This window comes from Pleurodeles waltl, chromosome 5 (assembly GCF_031143425.1).
Source record: "Pleurodeles waltl isolate 20211129_DDA chromosome 5, aPleWal1.hap1.20221129, whole genome shotgun sequence".
Taxonomy (NCBI): Eukaryota; Metazoa; Chordata; class Amphibia; order Caudata; family Salamandridae; genus Pleurodeles; species Pleurodeles waltl.
In genome coordinates, this window is record NC_090444.1 from 195,959,119 (window position 1) to 195,983,278 (window position 24,160).

The 24,160-nt window shown below is 46.5% G+C and overlaps 1 protein-coding gene across 1 annotated transcript in view; it reads left to right on the plus strand.

Moving 5' to 3' along the window:
• The window catches only part of USH2A (usherin), a 3,586,186-nt gene that overhangs the window by 1,723,438 nt on the left and 1,838,588 nt on the right, over positions 1-24,160 (plus strand). Inside the window, exons 33-34 of the mRNA XM_069233891.1 lie at positions 7,751-7,910; positions 9,267-9,435. Of these exons, the coding sequence (XP_069089992.1) occupies positions 7,751-7,910; positions 9,267-9,435 (329 nt within the window). The remainder of the gene's footprint in view (positions 1-7,750; positions 7,911-9,266; positions 9,436-24,160) is intronic.

The following is a 24,160-nucleotide window of genomic DNA, read 5'->3' on the forward strand; positions in this document are numbered from 1 at the left end:
GTCGAAGTTTCGGTCGTCCCGAAGGCGTTGCATCGATCAGCGTCGGTGTGCGGCGTTTTTCTCGCCGCGGAACAAGCTGTGCGTCGAAAATTTCGGCGCACGGAGCGTCCAAGTGAAAAAGAGAAGTCTTTTTGGTCCTGAGACTTCAGGGAATAGGAGGCAAGCTCTATCCAAACCCTTGGATAACACTTTCACAGCCAGACAAGAGTTCAGCAAGGCAGCAGGCCAACAGCAAGGCAGCAGTCCTTTGTAGAAAGCAGACAGGTGAGTCCTTTGAGCAGCCAGGCAGTTCTTCTTGGCAGGATGTAGTTTCTGGTTCAGGTTTCTTCTCCAGCAAGTGTTTGATGAGGTAGGGCAGAGGCCCTGTTTTATACCCAAATGTGCCTTTGAAGTGGGGGAGACTTCAAAGAGTGGCTAAGAAGTGCACCAGGTCCCCTTTCAGTCCAATCCTGTCTGCCAGGGTCCTAGTAGGGGGTGTGGCAGTCCTTTGTGTGAGAGCAGGCCCTCCACCCTCCCAGTCCAGGAAGACCCATTCAAAATGTAGATGTATGCAAGTGAGGCTGAGTACCCTGTGTTTGGGGTGTGTCTGAGTGAATGCACAAGGAGCTGTCAACTAAGCCCAGCCAGACGTGGATTGTAAGGCACAGAAAGATTTAAGTGCAAAGAAATGCTCACTTTCTAAAAGTGGCATTTCTAGAATAGTAATATTAAATCCAACTTCACCAGTCAGCAGGATTTTGTATTACCATTCTGCCATAGTAAATATGACCTTCCTGCTCCTTTCAGATCAGCAGCTACCACTTCAATACTGTATGAGGGCAGCCCCAATGTTAGCCTATGAAGGGAGCAGGCCTCACAGTAGTGCAAAAACGAATTTAGGAGTTTTACACTACCAGGACATGTAAACTACACAGGTACATGTCCTGCCTTTCACCCACACCGCACCCTGCTCTAGGGGTTACCTAGGGCACACATTAGAGGTGACTTATATGTGGAGAATGGGGAGGTATATAACCTTGGCAAGTACTTTTAAATGCCAAGTCGAGGTGACAGTGAAACTGCACCCACAGGCCTTGCAGTGGCAGGCCTGAGACAAGGTAAAGGGCTACTTAAGTGGGTGGCACAACCAGTGCTGCAGGCCCACTAGTAGCATTTAATCTACTGGCCCTAGGCACATATAGTGCACATTACTAGGGACTTATAAGTAAATTAAATAGTCCAATCAGGTATGATCCAAGGTTACCATGTTTAAAGGGAGAGAGCATATGCACTTTAGCACTGGTTAGCAGTGATAAAGTGCGCAGAGTCTAAAAGCCAGCAAAACAGTGTCCAAAAAGTGGAGGGAGGCAGGCAAAAAGTTAGGGGTGACCACCCTAAGGCTGTCAGGTCTAACAACCAGGATGTTGACTTTGCTCTTGGGCTTCACCACCTCAAATGGCCCAGTCCACTTATGCTGGAGAACCCTAGGCTCCACTGGCACCATCACCCAGACTTTCTGACCAGGTTGAAACGCGACCAGAGTGACATTCCGGTGATACCACTGTTTCATATCCTCCTGGCTTGCTTCCAGGGTCTCCTGTGCGAGACTCCTGAAGCATGCAGTCTGGTTTTTCAAAGCCAGCATGTAGCCAAATATATCCTGGGGGGTTTACTAGGAGCTTTCTCCAAAGCCTCCTTCACCAGACTCAAAGGTCCCATCACAGGGTGGCCATAGATGAGCTCAAGGGACTAAACCCAAGTCCCTTTTGAGGCACCTCCCTGTAAGCGAACCGAAGGCATGGCAAGAGGACATCCCACCTCCGCCTTAAGGGCTCTGACAGGCCCTGAATCATGCCTTTCAAGGTGCGGTTGAATCTCTCAACCAGACCATTACTTTGGGGGTGGTAAGGTGTGGTGAACTTGTAGGTCATCCCACACACTTTCCACAGAGAATTCATATACGTTGATATGAAGTTGGTACCCCTATCAGAAACCACTTCCTTGGGGAACCCCATGTGGATAAAAACCCCCATCAGTGCACGACCCACCACAGGGGAAGTGACTGACCTCAGAGGAATGGCCTCTGGGTACCGGGTGGCATGGTCCACCAAGACCAGGATGAACCTGTTGCCCAAGGCTGACTTGTGATCCAGAGGCCCCACAATGTCAATACCTACCCTCTCAAAGGGAGCACTAACCACAGGTAAAGGTTGGAGGGGAGCCTTACATTCCCCCCGCTCTTGCCTCTGGCCTGGCAAGTTGGGCAATACCTACAGTGTGCAGCAGAATGCTTGTGCATCTGGGGCCAATAGAAGTGGGAGGCAAGCCTCTTATAGGTCTTGTCCTGCCCCAGATGTCCTGCCAAAGGCACATCATGAGCCAACCCCAGTAGGAAGGCCCTGAAGCACTGGGGTACCACCAGCATACGAGCTGACCAAGGCTCAGGAACCTTAGGCGCACTATGCAGGAGGCCATCCTCCCAATAGATGAAGTGAATACTGGGCTCCTCGCTAACCGCCTGGGCTGCAGCCTGCTGCCGCAGTCCCTATAGAGTAGGGCAATTTTTCGGTGCTTCACAGAATCCCTCCCTGGTGGGTCCCCCTTCCCGCTGCCACTGCGACAGCTCAGGGACCTCCCCCAGTTCAGCCACCTGCTCCCCTGTAGGCTCCAGGGTGTCACCTTCAGGCTCTGCCTCCCCGGACCGTGGGAACTTCTGGGAATGGTTACATGCGCCCCTGCCCTTCCTCTTCTTGGCGGTCCCCTGGGCCACTGTTTCAGGCTCCAGGGTCTCTTGACTACCCTGATTTGCCATTGACCGGGTGGATACGCATACCCACCCAGGCAGACCCAACATCTCCAAGTGAGACCTGTTTTCCACCGCCTTCCAAGGGGAATCCTCCAGGTCATTGCCTAGTAAACAATCAACAGGCATGGTTGGACTCACAGCTACTTTCAAGGAACCTGAGACCCCTCCCCATTCAAAGGGAACCTGCGCCACTCTGCACAGGCACTCTGAGTTGTCCACTGCAACTACTTGGTGAAGTACCCGGAGCTCAATCTGCTCTTCAGACACCAGGTGACTCCTCACTGTAGTCACACTGGCTCCTGTGTCTCTCAGAGCCTCCACCCTCTGTCCATTAATGGCCACCCACTGCCTGTACTTCTTAGTGTTCTTAGGCATGAGGGTTCTCTGGACCATCTCACTGTCCCCTAGTAGGACAAGGGTCATCTCAGCTGGCTCCCACCCACCTGGAACCAACTCCTCCCCAAGCGCTACACTGGCCAAACCCTGGGATGACGCACAAGTGGGTACCGGTGTACTTTTGGGGCATTAGGGGACCCCCCTCACATGACCTACCTGGTCACATGCATAGCATTTACGTGGGGGACCACCTGCCACTGGCTTCCCTTTGGAGAACCATGGCTGCTTCTCACTGGAGGGTTGGGAATGCTTACCCTGGGAATCAGTTTGGGGCCCTTTAGAGAACTCCCCCTGTTTACCCTTGCCCCCCCCCTTTCTTCTGAGCGGGACCCTGCCCTCCCTTGGCGTGGTCTCCCCATACCTCTTTTGGACCCTGGTGCTCTCCCAGCGGTCCGCTTCCTGTGTAAGCTTTCTGGGGTCAGTCAGCTTGCTATCAATCAGGTGCTGTCACAGCTCTGGAAAACGTAAACTGTACAAGTGTTCCCAAGCAATCAGATTGTAAAGCCCCCATACGTAGTTACCTTACTGCCCTTCACCCAACCATCCAGTGACCTGCAATAAGAATCAACACATTCCAACCATGTTTGGGATTCCTTCTTCTTGTAGGACCTAAGGGGTGAGACCATACCTTCTGAGTAGGGCATCCTTCATGATAGTGAGGTGAGATTCTGAGCATCCCCTAAGGCTTTCAGTGTATCCCTCCCCTCTACCTCAAAGTGCTTCCACAGACCCGCCCCCCCCATGAGCTTCAGGGACCAGATTCATATGGAGAGCAGACTTATACCCTTTAAACCTCAAGTATATGTCATCCTCCCTTTTATAATCCTTCACAAGATCTTTAGGAATGTGCACCCTCCTTTCAGGCTGCACTGTGAAGTGGCTGCCACCATCCCTACTAGACTGGCTCCTCTGATCCAGCTCTCTCAAGCTACGCTCATGAGCCAACAAAATCTTTTTCTCTTCTAGGGCCATCCTCATTTTCTCCAACTCCCTCTGGTGCTCCCTTTCTGCCTGTCTGTCCTGCAATTCTTCTTGGGTCAGACCCTTAGATGAGACACTGCTACCTACCCTGGAGACCCTCTCCCTGGGTATAACAGGGCCACCCACAATACCATTGTGTAAGGAATGCTCCTCCTTCTCCTCATCCTCCTCTGTGTGCCTTTCAATGCTCTTAGCTGTCACTCAGGCCCTCAGCGCCTTTTGCAGCTCCTACTTCTTGGATGAGCTCTTAATGGGACAGTCAAAACTTTTAAAGAACTGCTTTAACTGAGCCTTGGTATAACTTTCAAATTTCTCTAGGTCAAAAGCAGCTCCAACTGATGCATCTCCAGATTGGGACATGATGAAAAGTCAACAAAAGTGCAAAGTTCCAAAGACAGAAAACAAGTTCCCAAATGAAGTTCAGAAGTCAATCAAAGATTACCCACAAAAATGGACACAGGGAAAAATCCAAGCAAAAGAGAAAGATCAAGAATCACAAGACAAGCAGTATGTGGTCACGTAGTGGTCTGCACTCAAAACAGTAGTGTATCCTTAATTACTGTATGTCAAGTACAAATACAAGTCCACTCCCATCCTCTGATCACCAGTGTTAGAAATAGGGTCTTTGGTTGGCAGTCAGGTTACCCCCTGTCCAAGCAAGGACCCTCACTCTAGTCAGGGTAAAAGAGAATCACCCTCAGCTAACCCCTGCCTGCCCCCTTGGTAGCTTGTCACGAGCAGTAGGCTTAACTTCAGAGTGCTAGGTGTAAAGTATTTGTACCAACACACACAGTAACTTAATGAAAACACTATAAAATGATACAACACAGGTTTAGAAAAATAGAGAATATTTATCTAAACAAAACAAGACCAAAATGATAAAAATCCACAATACACAAGTCATCAATTAAAAAGCAAAAAGAGTCTTCATGTAGTTTTAAACACACACTAACACTGTTAGTAAGAAAATGTACCTTGGGTGCGTCAAAAATAACCCCACAGAGGCGAGTGTGCGTCAAAAAGGGCTTGCGATGCGTCTATTTCACTCGCGAGCGAGACCTTGCGTCGTTGCTCCTTTTGTCGGGTCGGGCGCGTCATTTCTTCTTTCCGCAGGAGAGCGATGCGCCAATCCGGTCAGCACTCTCTGGTTCAGGTAGGTCTTGCGTTGTTTTTACACGCCCAGCGGTACTTGCGTCGGAAATCCAGCCGCACAATGATCCGAAAACCACACAGCGCGGGTTGGGATCTCACCAGTCTCTGTCAGCGATGCTGTGCGTTGTTTCTCCAGCCCCGGGCGTCGATCTTTGGGTCGCGTTGCAGGCGAGCGTCGATTTTAAGCCGCAAAGCTGGCAGCGCGTTGATTTTCCAGCCGCAGATCGGAGTTGCGTCGATCTTTTGTCCTCACAGCATTCTGTGCATGGATTTCTTCCTCTTAGGCTGCCATCTTCTCCTTTCAGACTCCCAGGAACTGGATGGGCACCACTTGGCAGAGTAGGAATCTCTCCAGAGACTCCAGGTGCTGGCAGAAAGAAGTCTTTGCTGTCCCTGAGACTTTAAACAACAGGAGGCAAGCTCTAAATCAAGCCCTTGGAGGTCTTCACAAGATGGAAAACACACAAAGTCCAGTCTTTGCCCTCTTACTCTGGCAGAAGCAGCAACTGCAGGATAGCTCCACAAAGCACAGTCACAGGCAGGGCAGCTCTTCTTCCTCAGCTCTTCAGCTTTTCTACAGGCAGAGGTTCCTCTTGGTTTCCAGAAGTGTTCTAAAGTCTGTGGTTTTGGGTGCCCTTCTTATACCCAATTTCTTCTTTGAAGTAAGCCTACTTCAAAGCAAAGTCTCTCTTGATTGTGAAATCCTGATTTGCCCAGGCCAGGCCCCAGACACTCACCAGGGAGTTAGAGACTACATTGTGTGAGGGCAGGCACAGCCTTTTCAGGTGTAAGTGACCACTCCTCTCCGCCCTCCTAGCACAGATGGCTTATCAGGAAATGCAGACTACACCCCAGCACCCTTTGTGCCACTGTCTAGTGTGAGGTGCAACCAGCCCAACTGTCAAACTGACCCAGACAGGGAATCCACAAACAGGCAGAGTCACAGAAATGGTATAAGCAAGAAAATGCTCACTTTCTAAAAGTGGCATTTTCAAACACACAATCTCAAAATCAACTTTACTAAAAGATGTATTTTTAAATTGTGAGCCCAGAGACCCCAAACTTCAAATGTCCATCCGCTCCCAAAGAGAATCTACACTTTAATCATATTTAAAGGTAGCCCCCATGTTAACCTGTGAGAGGGACAGGCCTTGCAACAGTGAAAAACTAATTTAGCAATATTTCACTGTCAGGACATACAAAACACATTACTATATGTCCTACCTTAACCGTACACTGCACCTTACCCTAGGGGCTACCTAGGGCCTACCTTGGGGGTGTCTTACATGTAAGAAAAGGAAAGGTTTAGGCCTGGCAAGTGGGTACACTTGCCAAGTCGAATTTACAGTTTAAAACTGCACACACTGACACTGCAGTGGCAGGTCTGAGACATTATTACAGAAATACTTAGGTGGGTGGCACAACCAGTTCTGCAGGCCCACTAGTAGCATTTGATTTACAGGCCCTGGGCACCTCTAGGGCAATGTACTAGGGACTTACTAATGAATCAAATATGCCCATCATGGATAAGCCAATTGCATACACATTTTGTATAGGAGCACTTGCACTTTAGCACTGGTTAGTAGTGGTAAAGTGCCCAGAGTAACAAAAACAGCAAAATCAGAGTCCAGCACACATCAACAACCTGGGAAACAGAGGCAAAAAGTTAAAGGAGACCACGCCAAGGATGAAAAGTCAATGCACTTTTGCCGGTTACATGGATAATTGCACCTTTGCCCTGTCTGCTTTGCACTGATGGCGGCCGTCAGCTCGCTTATGTGAAACTTTTACTTTTCAGTTTATATGTCAAGAAAAGTCCAGTTAGTTATGTGAAACTGTTTCATTTTCATTTTCGATTTATGTGGCAAGAAAAGTCAGGTTATGAGTTTACAATGCTAATTGCTCTGGCTCAAGTAAGCACGAGACCGGTTGCATTGCAAATGCTTGTTTATTGTTGTTCCGTAGCTGATAAAGTCTGGCAATTTTGCCTTATATGACCAGCATCATAAAAAATGATACCGTTTGGTGGTGTTTGGTGGAGAGGGCATTGCGTCTATGGTGTTTTTATATTCGCACAGTACTGAATAGTAAAGACGCGTACATTTTCCCTGTTACGCATGATTTGAGGATACATTCTGCGTAAGAAAAGAGTGAGTGCTATTATTCACTGCCATTCAAGAATTAATTGTCCGCATTCATAACAAATAAAGTCGGGTATAAGAATTTTGAAGAAAATTAATGTATTTATCGTACAGATATTAATTGTTTGATGTTAACGTGTTAATTTGATTTTTTTCGAATTGATATTAATTTATTGTCCCCATGAAAAATATCATGTGCTTGATGAAGCCCTGTTTGCGCCCTTTAGATTTATCAAGGAGCTATTTAAGTTTCAGAACACATATATTCTCTAACTTGTACCTTGTTTTCCATTAGATCTAGCGGTTTATACAGCGCAGCACTTTCAGCTATCTGCATGCACAGTCGCTGGTTGTACTAACAGTTCCGGGGTCACCTTGTTTACCGCACAGCTGCCACCGAATGACGTAGGAGCTCCGGCCCTGACTGTCTTGGGCACCAGAAGTATAGCTGTTCGGTAAGGGCAGAATTGCCATTCTTTTTTTGACATCCGGGAACACCGTGCCAGTTTTGTATACAAATCTCCCTCCACGAGTTCAATCAGGAAGGGGGGTTTGTAATTGTGATGTTAAAAAAATATGATTAAATGCATAGAAGTGATTAGTTTAGCGGATCTGCGAACCTTTGATTATCACTTGCCAACTTAATTTCCATTTTGCCTTTGCACAATCAGGCTTCATTGATGTACATAAGCGCAGAAGCTCTGTTTAAACTTCAGCTAAGGAAAAATGTGACGGTGATGTTGCAACTGCAATGGCTTGGCAGCTTCAGAAGAGCCCTATCATTGCTGCGTCCATTAATACTGTGTACACAAAACAGTGTGAAGTATAAATACTAACTAAATGTTGCTGTATTTCTTGGATCGGAAGATATATTTTGTAAAAAAAAAAAAAAAACTCACCGTAAAAGAAGGGTGAGTTGAATCCTGGGAAAATAGTTGATTTCATAAACCTGGTGTGGCAGTACAACTAGTCAGTATTTCTTTATGTAGCAGTCACCCTGCTCACTGCTTGATTTGGGAAAAATCTGTGCATGGGCTTATATTTGTATCCCAAGGCCGCCTAGTCTTGATTCCACCCTTTCTGTCTATCTTCGAAATCCTAACCAGCTTTCACACCTTTTTCATGCTTTTCTGTTGTTTCTCTTTCTTCTTCTCTGTTCATTTTCCGTCTTTCTGTTTTACTCTGGGCCCAAAGTCTGATGACGAAAAATAACAGCTGATCCCTAAAAATGAAATGCTGGCGCCGTTCACCAGCCTATATTGAGCAGTGTGCCTCATCCCCTTTGGCTAACAGTCATAAGAACAGTGATAAAAGACTGTTTTTGGAAGGAAACTGTTTTTAAATGGTCCATGAAGTTCTTACCGAATTTTGCATCAAAACAATCAGAAAGAAAAATGCTTAAAGAATATGTTTGTTTTATGAAGTCTGCTTGGCCTCGGAAAACACCTCTGACACCACTTGATGTGTGCCCATATAAAGTATGAAGGGAATAGTATTAAAATCAGGGGTACATCAATTTTATTTTTTATTAGTTGTGCCAAATTTCACAGTTAGATGAGTTAAGGGACTCCAAGTAATCGGGTAGATAAGGGAACAGGGGTAGAGAGAGAGAAAAGGACTCGATTAGAGCCACACAGGTTGGGCTGGTGCGGTATCCAGTTTAAACATTAAAATATCATGGTTGCACAGCTACAATTTAGCAGATTGTAGACTGGGAAAAATGCAGTCCATCGTCTATGCAGAGCAGCAGACGGGAGGTTTAATTTCATCCCACAGTCTATTATCAGACATCTCTGTATTTGTGTTTTCAGATGGACAAGACCGAAGGAAGTAAATGGAATTCTAGAACGGTTTATATTATACATTTCGGACGAAAAAAATTCCACCACCTGGAATGTAGTTTACAACAACACGGAACTCTTCCTGGACTACACTATACAAGAACTGCTGCCGGGTACCAAATACTTCATACAACTAAGTGTAAGTTCTAATTGTAAACAAAATACAATAAGTTTGTAAAACTGATTTTATGTATTTACGTACACATATGCGTATTTTTATAGGTTAAATTTAGCCTCAAGCCCTCTTTATAAACCTAGAACGATATAGCATCAAGTACCTTAAAGAAGAAGGGGGACAACAAGAGAGAGTTCCCTGAAAAGTATGTTTGTAAGGCTTCATAAAATTGGAGCAGGACAGCAAGATGTGATGAATGGGTTAAAGCGTTTAAGGTTCTCTGGAAGAACAGCTGCATATAATGACATCTTAGATTGACTGATTGGCTCGTTTACTGTCTCAGTGCCTGGCAGTAAATAGACTGATTGAGATGTTTTTGAATTTAGGATTTCCAGGAGAAGACTAGATTTAGTTCTTTTGTCTTGTAAGCTTCCAGTGAGATGTCTGTCTGTAAGGCAGCTTAGTAGGCCAACGCGGAAGGCCTTGTGAATGATGCAAATCATTTTACATGGATCCAGGATTCCAGTGGTAGACAATAGAGGACTTTCAGGATAGATGTGATGTTGCTGGATTTCTCTGTACCTTTGACAAGGCAAGGATCCATATTATGGAAGAACTTGATTAGCGCTGTGATTGATTGTAAAGCGTTTGTATTATCAAGAGGGAAGGAGCTAGTGCTTGTCCAGCACTTGTGAATTCAAAGGTAGGGGTGCAGGTTTTGACCTCCACAGAAAGAAAATCGAAGGAGGTGGTTGTTAGAAATGGAGTCGGTTTGCACCCTGTCCAAATAGAGGCCCTTATTCTAGTCAGGATAAGAGAGATACCGGCTCAGATAACCCCTACTCACCCCCTTGGTAGCTTGACATGAGCAGTCAGGCTTATCCCAGAAGCAATGTGTAAAGCATTTGCACCTAACACACAGTAACACAGTGAAAAGACTACAAAAGGACACCACACCAGTTTTAGAAAAATAGCCAATATTTATCTATTTAAAACAAGACCAAATATGATAAAAATCCAACATACAGTAATAAAAATATGAATTCTGCAAGATTTACTCAAAAATACAGTTCCTTGAAGTCAATAGCTCCACCTGGGGCTATCACGGCATCATGAGCAACAAAACCAACAGTTCAGGCCGGCCGCAGGCCAGCTACGGTGTAGGGAAGACCCGCAAACAGTACCTTGGATTTGTAGGGCGTCGTGCACCTCACGGTGAGCTCCGGAGAGCGACATTGCAATGTTGGTTCCAGAGTTGGTGCCGGAGTCTTCGGACCCTTGAAGTCACATGCTTTGTGGATCGAACTCCGGGCTGATGAAGTCAGGTGCGCCGGCTATGATGGCGTCAGGGCTGCGGTGCGAAGTGGGACGATGCGACGTGCGGTGCCCACAGGTCACGGTAAAGGCAGGGGCTCGGTGACAGCGTCCAGCGGCGTCGGTGAGACCAAGGCTGCGGTGTGAAGCGGGGCTGTGCAACATGCGGTGTCCACAGGTCACGGTGCAGGCAGCAGTGTCGTCATTGCGAAAGTGCTGTCATCGGTAGGCCCAAGCCAGCGGTGTGGCATGGGACAGTGCTTCGTGACCCTCACGAGCGGTGTCCAGAGGCCACGGTGCAGGCAGGGATGCCTGGTGACGACACTGGAGTCGATGGTGCTGGCGTCGGTGGACCGGGGCTGCGGTGCTTTGTGCTTTTCACGAGCGGTGTCCACAGGCCAGGGTGCAGGCAGCGGCGCTGAGTTCAGCAGGAGGGGTGGCGTCGGGGAGGCCCAGGCTGCAGTATGAGCAGGCGCTGCCGGAGTACGAGGCGCACAGGTCGCGGTGCGTGCAGCGGCTTGGTGAAGTCGTCTGATGACGGCGTCAGTGAGACCAGTCAATCAATCAATCAATCAAATAATTTATTAAGCGCACTACTCACCCGGTTGGGTCTCAAGGCGCTGGGAGGGGAGGGGGCGGTTACTGCTCAAAAAGCCATGTTTTTAGGTGCTTTCTGAAGGTTAGGAGGTCCTGGGTCTTGAGTAGGTTGTTGGGGAGGGAGTTCCAGGTCTTGGCGGCAAGGTGGGAGAAGGATCTGCCACCGGAGGTGGTGCGTTTGATGCAGGCGACTGTAGCGAGGTCTGCGGAGCGGAGCTGTCGAGTTGGTGTGTGGAAGTTGACTCGTTCGTTGAGGTAGGCCGGTCCAATGTGCATTGTGTGAGGGCATGCACAGTCCTTTCAAGTGTGAACGACCACTCCTCCCTCCCCTCTAGCTAAGATGGCTCATCAGGGTATGCAGGCTACACCCTGCCCCCTTTTATGTCACTGTCTAGAGAAGAGGTGTGAACAGCCCAACTGTCAAACTGACCCAGGTGGGGAATCTACAAACAGGCAAAGTCACAGAATGGTTTAAGCAAGAAAATGCCTACTTTCTAAAAGTGACAATTTCAAACAGACAATTTAAAAACCAACTTCAATAAAAAAATTATTTTTACATTGTGAGTTCAGAGACCCTAAACTCCACATTTCTATCTGCTCTCAAGGGGAATCTGCGCTTTAAGGATATTTAAGGGAAGCCCCCATGTTAACCTATGAGAGAGATAGGCCTTGCACAGTGAAAACCAAATTTGGCAGTATTTCACTGTTAGGACATATAAAACACACTAGTATATGTCCTACCTTAAACATACACTGCACCCTGCCCTGGGGGCTGCCTAGAGCCTACCTTAGGGGTGCCTGACATGTGGTAAAAGGGAAGGTTTAGGCCTAGCAAGTGGGTATACTTGCCAAGTCGAATTGGCAGTTTAAAACTGCACACACAGACACTGCATCTGTGGCCATGGTTATAGGGCTACTAATGTGGGTGGCACAACCAGTGCTGCAGGCCCACTAGTACCATCTGATTTACAGGCCCTGGACACCTCTAGTGCACTTTACTAGGGACTTACCAGTAAATCAAATATGCCAATCATGGATAAACCAATCAACAGTAAAATTTCTATAGGGAGCACTTGCACTTTAGCACTGATTAGCAGTGGAAAAGCGCAGAGACAATAAACCAGAAAAAACAGACCTGAAAAAATAGGAGGAAAAAGGCAAAATTTTGGGGATAACCCTGCAAAAAGGGCTATTTCCAACAGTGGTTTTGTTGATTTTAGAGATAGATCTCTTTGTATTTAGATTCTCTGTGATAATATGGCCAAATGATTTGAAGAAAGGGGCAATAGAGGATAAAACGTAAATTGCAGTAAGCGTTTCAAGCCATTTTTAAACAAAAGGCAGAGAGGAGTCTTTGGATTGATGAAGAAATAATCCTGCTTGTCCTGAGCTAGTTTCAAGGAGAAGAAAGGCATCCTATTAATAGATTTTTTCCCAAAAATGGAAATTTAAACTGTGTGTGAGATTTGAGATGTCAAGGTATAGTTGTGTATCATCTGTGAACTGATGCAGTCTTCATAGATTAGCCATGTAAAGACTGAAAAAGGATGTGTGAAGAAATAATACATTTGAGTAACCTGTAGTTCATCAGCAGGAACTGGATGTTAAAGAGTCCAGTTTTATAAAATAGAATCTAGATGTGAGGAAGTACTTGACCCTCGATCCCCATTCTGGAAGAAATGTTGTTGGTCAATTTTGTTAAATGTGGCTGCATGATCTTGTAGCTTTAGGAAGCATATTTCTCTCCTGTTCATGTATTCATTGTATCAAATTAGCCTTTTCTGCATGGTGACTACAGGTTTTTTCTTTTCCTGGACCCTATTGTTTCCTGTTCTTTTACTTTTCCTGGACCCTATTTTTTCCTGTTGTTTGGTCCTGGTACTTTAGCACTACCAAACAGCAGTAAAACGTTTCTCCCTAAAACATGTGCTGTACATTGGAACTCCTAGTCTGGCATGTTTATTTCCCTACAAGTCTACAGTAAATGGTTACCTTAATGCACCTAAATCATGAAACATTACATCTTATAGGTGGGTGGCAATGTTTCTATACCTCCCATTTACATAATAAAAATATATGTCTGCTAGGGATACCACTGTGCTCTGGTTGGACCGTAGTTTAAATGTCCTGCTGTAACGCATGGCAAGGAAAAATGCCTCCACCATTTAGGAAAAACCTGTTTTTATACATACATAACTTACCAATAAGATTGCCTTGTTAATCCAAAGGGCAGTGTGCTATTTTATAAACACAGGGCATAGTACAATCAATCAATCAATCAATCAATATATTTATAGAGCGCACTACATACTCGTTAGGGTTTCAAGGCGCTGAGGGGGGGGGGGTAAGCTGCTACTGGTCGAAGAGCCAGGTCTTGAGGAGTCTTCTGAAGGCGAGTAGGTCCTGGGTCCGTCGCAGGTTGATTGGGAGAGTGTTCCATGTCTTGGCGGCGAGGTAGGAGAAGGATCTGCCGCCGGATGTCTTACGGTGGATGCGGGGGACGGTGGCAAGTGCGAGGTCTGTGGAGTGGAGCTGGCGGGTGGGGGTGTAGAAGATGAGTCTGTTGTTGAGGTAGGCAGGTCCGGTGTTGTGGAGTGCTTTGTGTGCGTGGGTGAGGAGCTTGAAAGTGATCCTCTTGTCAACGGGGAGCCAGTGGAGGTCTCTCAGGTGGGGTGTGATGTGATGTGGTTGCGGCGGGGTAAGTTGAGGATCAGTCGGGCGGAGGCGTTTTGGATGCGTTGGAGGCGCCGTAGTTGTTTTGTCGGGATGCCTGTGTAGAGTGCGTTGCCGTAGTCTAGCCCGCTGCTGACGAGGGCCTGCGTCACTGTTTTTCTTGTGTCTGTTGGGATCCACTTGTAGATCCTGCGGAGCATGCGGAGAGTGTTGTAGCAGGAGGAGGTGACTGCGTTGACCTGTTTTGACATGGAGAGGGAGGAGTCGAGGATGAAGCCCAGATTGCGTGCGTGGTCGGTCGGTGTTGGTGGGGTTCCTAGGGATATTGAACACCAGGAGCCGTCCCAGGCGGAGGGGTTGGGTCCGAGGATGAGGACCTCCGTCTTGTCCGAGTTTAGTTTCAGGCGGCTGTTTCTCATCCATTCGGCCAACGGCCTGCATTCCCTCGTGGAGGTTGGATTTGGCGGTGTGCGGGTCCTTGGTGAGGGAGAGGATGAGCTGGGTGTTGGCGGCGTAGGAGATGATGTTGAGGTTGTGTTGGCGGGCTACTTGAGTGAGGGGTGCCATGTAGATGTTGAATAATGTTGGGCTGAGGGATGAGCCCTGGGGTACGCCGCTGATGATTTTGGTGGCTTTGGAGCGGAAGGGAGGGAGGCGGACTCTCTGGGTTCTGTCGGAGAGGAAGGGTGTAGTCCACTCGAGGGCTTTCTCTTGTATTCCGGCTTCAAAGAGGCGGGTTCTCAGAGTGTGATGGCATACCGTGTCGAAGGCGGCTGACAGGTCCAGGAGGATGAGGGCTGATGTTTTGCCGTTGTCCATTTGGCGTCTGATGACGTCTGTGGCGGCGAGGAGCGCGGTCTCGGTGCTGTTGTTTTGTCGGAAGCCGGACTGGGAGGGGTCCAGGATGTTGTTGTTTTCGAGGTGGCGAGTCAATTGTGCGTTGACGATTTTCTTGATGACCTTCGCAGGGAACGGGAGTAAGGAGATGGGTCGGAAGTTCTTAAGGTCCTGGGGGTCTGCTTTGGGCTTCTTAAGGAGGGCGTTGATTTCGGCGTGTTTCCAGCTTTCCGGGAATGTTGCTGTTTCGAAGGAGATGTTGATGATCTTCTGTAGTTGGGGAGCAATGGCTGCGTCCGCTTTGTTGTACACGTGGTGGGGGCATGGGTCTGACGGTGATCCGGAGTGGACGGAGTTCATGAATTTGTGTGCCTCGGTGTCGCTGACGTTGGCCCAGGAGGTTAGGCGATCGGAGCGGGTGGTATTAGCGGGGGTGGTGTTCTGCGTGGTGGGGGCGGCTGTGGTGTTGAAGCTGTCGTGGATGTCGGTGATCTTTTGGTGGAAGAATGTGGCCAGAGAGTCGCAGAGCTCTTGCGAGGGTGGAATGTCGTTGACGTTGGTGCTGGGGTTGGAGAGTTCTTTCACGATGCTGAAGACCTCTTTGCTGTCGTGTGCGTTGTACACATTGAGCTTACTGTGCTCTCACAGTGAAATAAAATGCAAAATCTTTTTCATTGTGTTCACTTTGCTAGACATTTCACTGAAGGGACCTAGATGGCATTCATATCTGTATTTCCTCTTTCTGCTGTGTAAAATGCTGGAAAAATACTTACAAGTTATTTCTTACTTAATTTTCAAAATCCCATTTAATGGTGGAATCAGACACTTAACAACGTCAGTGGAAAAGTACATTTGTGAAAATGTACTTTGCGCTGCATGATTCAAAGCTGACCTAAAACCAGTTTTGCTACTCCACCCCCTAGAGCTGGCATGCACATGCTTAGCAAGGAGTGCTTGCACACTGACTCAGGGGCAATAACCTGCACCTGAGCCCCTCCAAAAAGTGCAGATAGTTGTTAACTACTGACCACTTTGCAAATATTAGCTATCTGGGAGTGGACAAGAAAAGGTTGCAGAACAGACAACTTTAGCACTACCCCTTTTCACTTGGAACGGCCAGCAAAGGATTCTCTTAATAATCTGTTGATTCCTAGGATCCTCCTAGACTATAGACATAGTAGAAGAGAGAGCCAAGTTTGACCCTGTCAGACTGGAGGAGATCTCATCTATATAGGGAAGTGGCTATGGGGCTGAAGACAGGCATGCCTGGTGGCAGATAGGTTCTGACATCCTGAACGAGGCATCCCTGGGTAATTTTAAGGTAAGGTAATGATGAAGTGTTGCTAAAGGAGGTGAAATGACTGCAAACAAAAAGTTTAAATTGGGTGGTAGAATTTACCCAGTTACTGGATAGTGCACAAGATAAACCTGGCACCTCAACTACGACTTTCTCAGAACAATATTGGACCTGGGAAACCCTACCTGAAGGACAGGGCAGTTCTGGAAGAAGACTCCCAAAGAAGTGGGCTCCCTTTAGGACTCAACAACTCCTTCACCCCTATGGTGCCATAGCACTCAACAACCCCTTAACCCCTACGGTGTATTGGACGAGCTGGTCTCGCCCTCAGCCACGGTTCCCGTGTGCCGGGGACAAGACCAGCTCGTCCTGCTCCCACCGTGGGCCTCCCACCCACACCCCCCCTGTCAGGAATGGAAGGGGAATCGCTTCCCCTTCCACCCCCGATGCCCCCGACCCCCCCAGTGACATCTGATGACGTCAGCATGCAATCGCGTGCTGACCTCAGAGGTCACCTCCCGTCGCGCTGGGCAGGCAGACATCGAACGAAAGGAAAGGCTTTTCCTTTCGTTCTATGTCATTCTGAGCATTTCTGCTGCCCACTTAACACCAAGGAGTTTTTTACATATAAAGGGGAGCGACCCCTTGTGCAACGGTCGCTCCCCTGGAGGGCATTTCATTATTAGGCCTTTTCTGTCCCCCCTATACTGATTACTGATTAGACCGATCTGCCCCCGGGAGGAGGGGGCAGAAGGCACTAGACACCAGGGATTTTTTTTTTGTTATTTGTTTCAAAATGGGAGCGACCCCTTAGACAAGGGTCTCTCCCCAAGGGGCAATAATTTTATTAGGCCTATTCTGCACCTCCGGGAGTGGATCGGCCTAGATTGATTAGGCAGGTTTTTTTTATTTTTATGAAATTGGCATAAGGGGAACGACCCCTTAGGCAAGAGTCTCTCCCCAGGGGGCAATAATTTTATTAGGTCTATTCTGCCCCCCCGGGGTTGGATCGGCCTATATCGATTAGGCTGATCTGCCCCCGGGGGGGCAGAAGGTACTAGACATCAGGGATTTTTTTTTATTTGTTTACATTGATAAGGGGAGCGACCCCATAGGCAAGGGTCGATCCCCTAGGGGAACAAATTGTTTTTAGGCCATTTCTGCCCCCCATCTTGGGGCAGGTCAGCCTATTTTTATTAGGCCAATCTGCCCCCAAGTGGGGCAGAAACCACTAGACACCAGGGACTTTTTTTTGCGCCAATTTCACGCAAGGGGAGCGACCCCTTAGGCAAGGGTCGCTACCCTGAGAGGCAAATTTATTTTAGGCCGGGGGGGGGGGGAGGATCAGAAACCAAACCAGACACCAGGTAAGAATTTTTTTCAAAAAAAGAGGGTGGAGGTATGGCCATACCTCCATCCCAAATAAATCGGGACAAAGTTGTTCTGCCCACTGGTGGGCAGATGTGGCAGTTACCCCGATCCACTCTCCAGGGGGGCAGAAAGCCTACTAGATGCCAGGGAATTAAAAAAAATAGTGGGCTGGTGGCTACCAACCAGTATGGGCATGGTTATGCCCCCAGTCCAACTGAAGGGGGTAACAGTTTTTCAGCTCTCCCCGGCACACTAAAACATGTTATCCCACGGCAAGCAAGAGGACAAATTTGAGCTTTGCTGAGGATTCTTGGTGAAAAAAACCCTTGGGGATCCACGCAAGTCACACCTCCCTGGTCTCCCTTGGTTGTCTAGTTTTCAGAAATGTCTGGGTTTGGTAGGTTTCCCTATATGGCTGCTGAGCCCAGGACCAAAAACGCAGGTGCCACCCCCCACCCCTGCAAAAACAGGTAGTTTTGTTTTTGATAAATTTGATGTGTCCAGATAGTGTTTTGGGGCATTTCCTTTCACAGGCGCTAGGCCTATCCACAAAAGTGAGGTACCATTTTTATCAGGAGACTTGGGGGAACTCTGGGTGGAAGGAAATTTGTGGCTCCTCTCAGATTCCAGAACTTTCTGTCACTGAAATTTGAGGAAAAAGCATTTGTTTGCCAAATTGTGAGGTTTGCAAAGGATTCTGGGTAACCGAACCTTGTGAGAGCCCCACAAGTCACCCCATCTTGGATTCCCCTAGGTGTCTAACTTAATTTTTTTTATAGGTTTGGTAGGTTTCCCTAGGTGCCGGCTGAGATAGAGACCCAAATTCACAGCTAGGCACTTTGCAAAAAACAGCTATGTTTTCTTTGGGAAAATATGATGTGTCCATGTTGTGTTTTGGGGCATTTCCTGTTGCGGGCATTCTGCCTACCCACACAAGTGAGGTACCATTTTTATTGGGAGACTTAGGGGAACACTGGGTGGAAGGACATTTGTGGCTCCTCTCTGATTCCAGAACTTTCTGTTACCGAAATGTGATGAAAAGGTGTTTTTTTGGCCAAATTTTGAGGTTTGCAAAGGATTCTGAGTAAAGGAACCTGGTGTGAGCCCCACAAGTCACCCCCATCCTGGATTCCCCTAGGTGTCTAGTTATAAAAAATGCACAGGTTTGGTAGGTTTTCCTAGGTGCCGGCTGAGCTAGAGATCAAAATCCACACTTTCCAAAAAAACACGTCAGTTTTCAATGTAAAAATGTGATGTGCCCATTTTGCGTTTCCTGTCGCGGGCATTAGGCCTACCCATGCAAGTGAGGTACCATTTTTATCGGGAGACTTGGGGGAATACAGAATAGAAAAACAAGCGTTACTGCCCCTTGTCTCTCTCTATATTTTTTCCTTCCAAATGTAAGACAGTGTGTAAAAAATACGTCTATTTGAGAAATGCCCTGTAATTCACATGCTAGTATGAATTCAGAGATGTGCAAATAACCACTACTTCTCAAGACCTTATCTTGTGCCCATTTTGGAAATACAAAAGGTTTCCTTGATACCTATTTTTCACTCTTCATATTTCAGCAAATGAATTGCTGTATACCCAGTATACAATGAAAACCCATTGCAAGGTGAAGCTCATTTATTGGCTCTGGGGACCTAGAGTTCTTGATGAGCCTACAAGCCCTATATTTCACCTCAATTTCAACATTTGTTTTATTTCAGCTGTTATTTTCTGTAGGAAAACCATGTAGGATCTACACAAATAACCCCTTTCGGAATTCAGAATTTTGTCTACTTTCCAGAAATGTTTTGCTTTCCGGGATCCAGCATTGGTTTCACACCCATTTCTGTCACTAACTGGAAGGAGGTAAAAGCACAAAATATATTAAAAATGGGGTCTGTCCCAGTAAAATGCCAAAGTTGTGTTGAAAATTTTGGTTTTCTGATTCAAGTCTGCCTGTTCCTGAAAGTGGGGAAGATTGTGATTTTAGCACCCGAAACGCTTTGTTGATGCCATTTCTAGGGGAAAAACCACAAGCCTTCTTCTGCAGCCCTTTTTTTCCATTTTGTTTTTTTTTAAAAACAACATTTTTGCTGTATTTTGGCTAATTTCATAGTCTCCTTCAGGGAAACCCACAAACTCTGTACACCTCTAGAATCCCTAGGATGTTGGAAAAAAGGACACAAATTTGGTGTGGGTAGCTTATGTGGACAAAACGTCATGAGGGCCTAAGTGCGAACTGCCCCAAATAGCCAAAAACAGGCCTGGCACCTGAAGGGGAAAAGGCCTTGCAGCGAAGGGGTTAATCTATTTATAACCAAGAGACTGGAATTGTTCTCCAAAGGCCAAGTGGGTATCTTCCTGTTTGCCTGCTTCAATGAACTCTGGACTCCAAGAGGGCACAGCTGACCACAGGGGACTGGAAGTTGGAGGTGACCTGGTTGGTGAGAAAGCTGGTAACTATGAGCCTTTTGTATGAGCTAGGAGCTATAGGACCTACCTGGAGGAACTTTACTAACACTATGAAAAAGTTAGACTTGGTCATTTTAACACTTCTGGAGGCTCTTGTTGGGCTCGTGACCAAGGGAGCGTAGACTCCCGAAACGCATTGGGTGATTTATATTTTTTGCCGTAATAAATTATTCTGATAAGAGGACATCGTGTGACTGAGGCATTTCTTTCCGCATTGGAGGAAGCATAAGGATAGTAATTTAAGGGGTTCGTGACCCCGTCTCAGTCTGCCATGAGGACGCAGACTACCGCGCAATTGAAATGAAGATATATATATATATATATATATATATATCTACATATATATATATATAGAGAGAGAGAGAACACCAAGCTTTCCGGGAAAGAGATGTTGGAAATGTTTTCCATGCTAAATATTAGCTGCCAGACAAGGTCTATGGTGTTACCTGTTGACATTGCTACTTTCCAAGAGCGCTGTTTCAGAAACTGAATGTATTAGATTGAATATCAGTACAGATGCATTGCCATCCAGGGATCAGTATCTGTTAATTTATGTCCTGTAAAGATAAATATGAATTTGATAGCTATTGGAAGAAAACAATTTATCACAGTGGGTACTGAACTATGGAACGAATTGCCTTCCACATGCAAAAATCCCCAGTCTCTACAGACTTTCAAAGCCAACCTGGCAAAGCTTCAAGTGACTAGCCTTTTGTTGAATTTCTAAGATTCCCTAATCTGTAGGTAATGTCCCCTCCTGCATTCATTCCGTTGTCCATGTCCTACTTAGACTTCTGATCTTGTGTGTCTTTAAACAAGCGTTTTCTTGTATATGTTGCATATAATTAATAAGTACCTAAAAATACAAAATGTGCTACAGGGAGGAAATGCACAGTATTTATCCCACTATGAGGTAACCTAAATTAAAATAGTTGTAGATAGATACCATCATAGAGGTACAAACAGAAATCAAAAATCTCACACCAGCATGGCAGGGGAGGGTAGGAGGGATTTAGACAACCGTCTTCTGGTAGCAGAATGCGTTGCCTCCTTTGGGCAATTCACTGTGGTACAAACAGTTGGCATCTAGCAGCCGTGACTGACAGACATTTCTGGAAAACGCCATAACATTTTTACTCTCGCTGTGCATGGTGGGGTGACGTTGTTGTAGAGTCGTAACTTCCAACTTTTGTATCAGCTTAGTGAATAATTTCAGCTTATTTCTATATAATATCTGCTTTATGAATCTCTTTTTTGCTGGAAGTGTGGAAGACCTGTTGCGGTGCTATGCCACTTTTTTGCACATATTCCGGTTTGCTTCTCTAACTTCACATCCTTGCATGGGTTTTGATAGTCTTCTGGCCTCAGAGCCTTCCTGGTGTCAGTATCTGTTCTGGTGGCTAAGATGCTTGCCATATTCAGCAATAGTACTGTGGTTCTGCTGACCTCTGTGGTGCATCGGTGGTAGTATTAGTGGCCAAACACATCTGTTTTGGCTAGCCACCCGATCTCTACAGGTCTGATAACACGGCAAAGATCTGTGCAGATTTCAGAATATTCTAAATGCATTTTTTGCAGGTGCGTAAGAATAACGCATCCTCGCACTGGGGCTACATATATTATCTCACCCTATAGGTTGCTAACTTTCTGCAAAAGAGCCTTCACTTTAATTGAATACGTTACAGCTATCTTCCATCTCCCTGTGTCAGTGTATACCTTGTTTCGCATTTCTTTGGTTGTAAAAACCTCAAATAACTTGCTTGGTCTTCGTTGCGATATATATATATATATATAAAAAATGCATTACGTCCTTCAGCATGCATTTACTCTTGCATCTGGAAGTCTTGAAGTCAACTTGATAACTTTTTCTTTTATACAAGAATGTGTGATTTTTTTCGCTTATTTAAAATAACTATACTGTATTTTTCACCTGAATGATACATTATACCCCTTTGTTTGGAGAAACAAAATATGTCTTCAAATAATACACATGTTTTACATATATTTAAGTCAAATATCATTTTTTTAATTTTTGTTTAAAAAAAAAGTCGAGTCGTCCCACCAGTGTCCGAAAAACAAAAATCTCAATGTTTTCCAACCTTTCTTTATATTTTACTTTTAACACGTTGCCCTAAAGAATGCATTTTCCTTTTTTTCTTAGATGTAAAGGACATTGCACTAAGATCATTATTAGTAACAGAAAATTTGCATGCAATTTTCCGTATTTGTTTTGAATATACTCATCATTTCATACTGCTACTGCACCTATGTATGGATATTTGTTTTGATAAATGGCATAGTAACTCTTCTGTTCTTGATTATGAATAAATTTACATTTATGTGGACGCACCATTAAGATTGCATCAATTTATGCCTCGGTCTATTGAATATTTTAAATACATTTCAGTTTTCCTAGTGTCAAGTTTCTTAAAAAGTATAAAAATAAGTAGCAATTACATAAATGTTTTTAATTCAACGCATGCTGCTTTTTTTAATCCGTCAGAAATCAAATCTAAGCACCGAGGTTTCACAGTGTTGTGCACAATAGTGAGAGTATTGGATTTCATGCTCATGGCCATATTGCACAAAATGTACAATGTGAATTAGTGTAACGGATTTCAAGCACACAGTCTCAGTTTAAAATGTGCAAAATATATAGGGCATTGTATTTCGTATATGTGATTTCCCAGTAAAAAATGTGTTATTCGCTGGATTGTCATCTCCACATTGGAAATATATGGGCTTTGCATTTTAACAGAACTTATCAGCCTCTATTCATATACACAGTAGAGATCAACAAACAAATCACACGTTTCACAAAGATAAATTAGGCTGAATGTCCCTTTGTCATGCCTGCTTGGAATTTACAGTGGCATTTCTGACAGCCATGTATGCTGTTGATTTCACCACCCTGAGTGTGTAAAATCTGGAGTGTAGAGGGGCGTGGCTTGACACAGATAGTGGAAGAAGTCTCTTTGTGAGGCTCCCGCCGACAATCCCCCACCCCATTGCATCCTGAATCTCGGAGGCCCCCCATCTGCCCCGGCTGGGATGGTTGGAAGTGCGGGGGGTCCTGTGCCTATTGAGGGGTGAATTATACATGCAGTGGCCTGGGATCAGGTCGGACTGGCCGGGACGTCAGGGGCCGCGAGGAGCACAAGATGGCGGCCGTGATCGGTGTGCCCATAACGGTAATCCCTGCCGTGGACATCACGGCCTGAGACCGCCTGCACCCCTGCAACACATTGGAGAGAGCATGATGGGTGCAGCCGGGGGCTGTGGCCCACCTGGGCTGCTGAGGGGCCGAGCGGAGACTGCGGCGTGTGGCAGCCAGGATGGGCCTTGTGACCTCCGGTGGCACTGGTGACTGAAGGCGCACAGCGGGGAGTGAGATCAGGGGACAGTGGAGTCCCGGAGAGGCAGCAACTGACCCTCAGGGGAAGAAGCTGGACCCAGGTCGGCATCGGGTGCCAGAGAAGGCAGGAAGAGGAGGAGGTCTCCGACCCCAGCCATGGGCACCACACGATGGTGCCACCCCTGAAGTGAGGTACAGAGGTTGCGTACTGGGGGCGCCCACAACAAGTTTGGCGAGGAGACTGGGGACCCCACCCTTCTTGACATACTACAAGCCATAACTGCCTCTCGTGAAGCCTTGGAAGGGAAAATTGACGCCCTTGCCACTGACTTAACAATACTCAGAGACGACCACCGTCGCTTGGCCAAAAAAGTATCCACCACAGAAAAACAAGTCAAAGAACTTCTGCCTCAGATCAGTGACACAACCAAGATCATGAACCGGATGGAGAAGCTAATTCGCGACCTGGAACTACGGGCAGAGGACGCAGAAAATCGTTCTCGGCGAAATAAAATCTGCGTGGTTGGCTTGCCGGAACGCATTGAAACGAATAATATGGTGGAGTTTCTGGAGCACTGGCTTAAAGAGAAGGTGGCAGGAGACGGACTCTCACCCTTTTGTGCGCTTGAGAGGGCGCATAGGATCCTGGCGCGTTCTCCACCTCCGGAGGCCCCTCCATGTCCGGTTATTGACCTTTTGCTGCATTATAGGGCATTGGACTATTTGTTGAGCCAAAGCAGGAGGAATGGTGACTGAACAATAGACAATCACATGATTTGTATCTTCCCCGACTTTCCGCGGGAAGTACAGAAACAAAGGGCCCCTTTTCGAGACGCTAAACA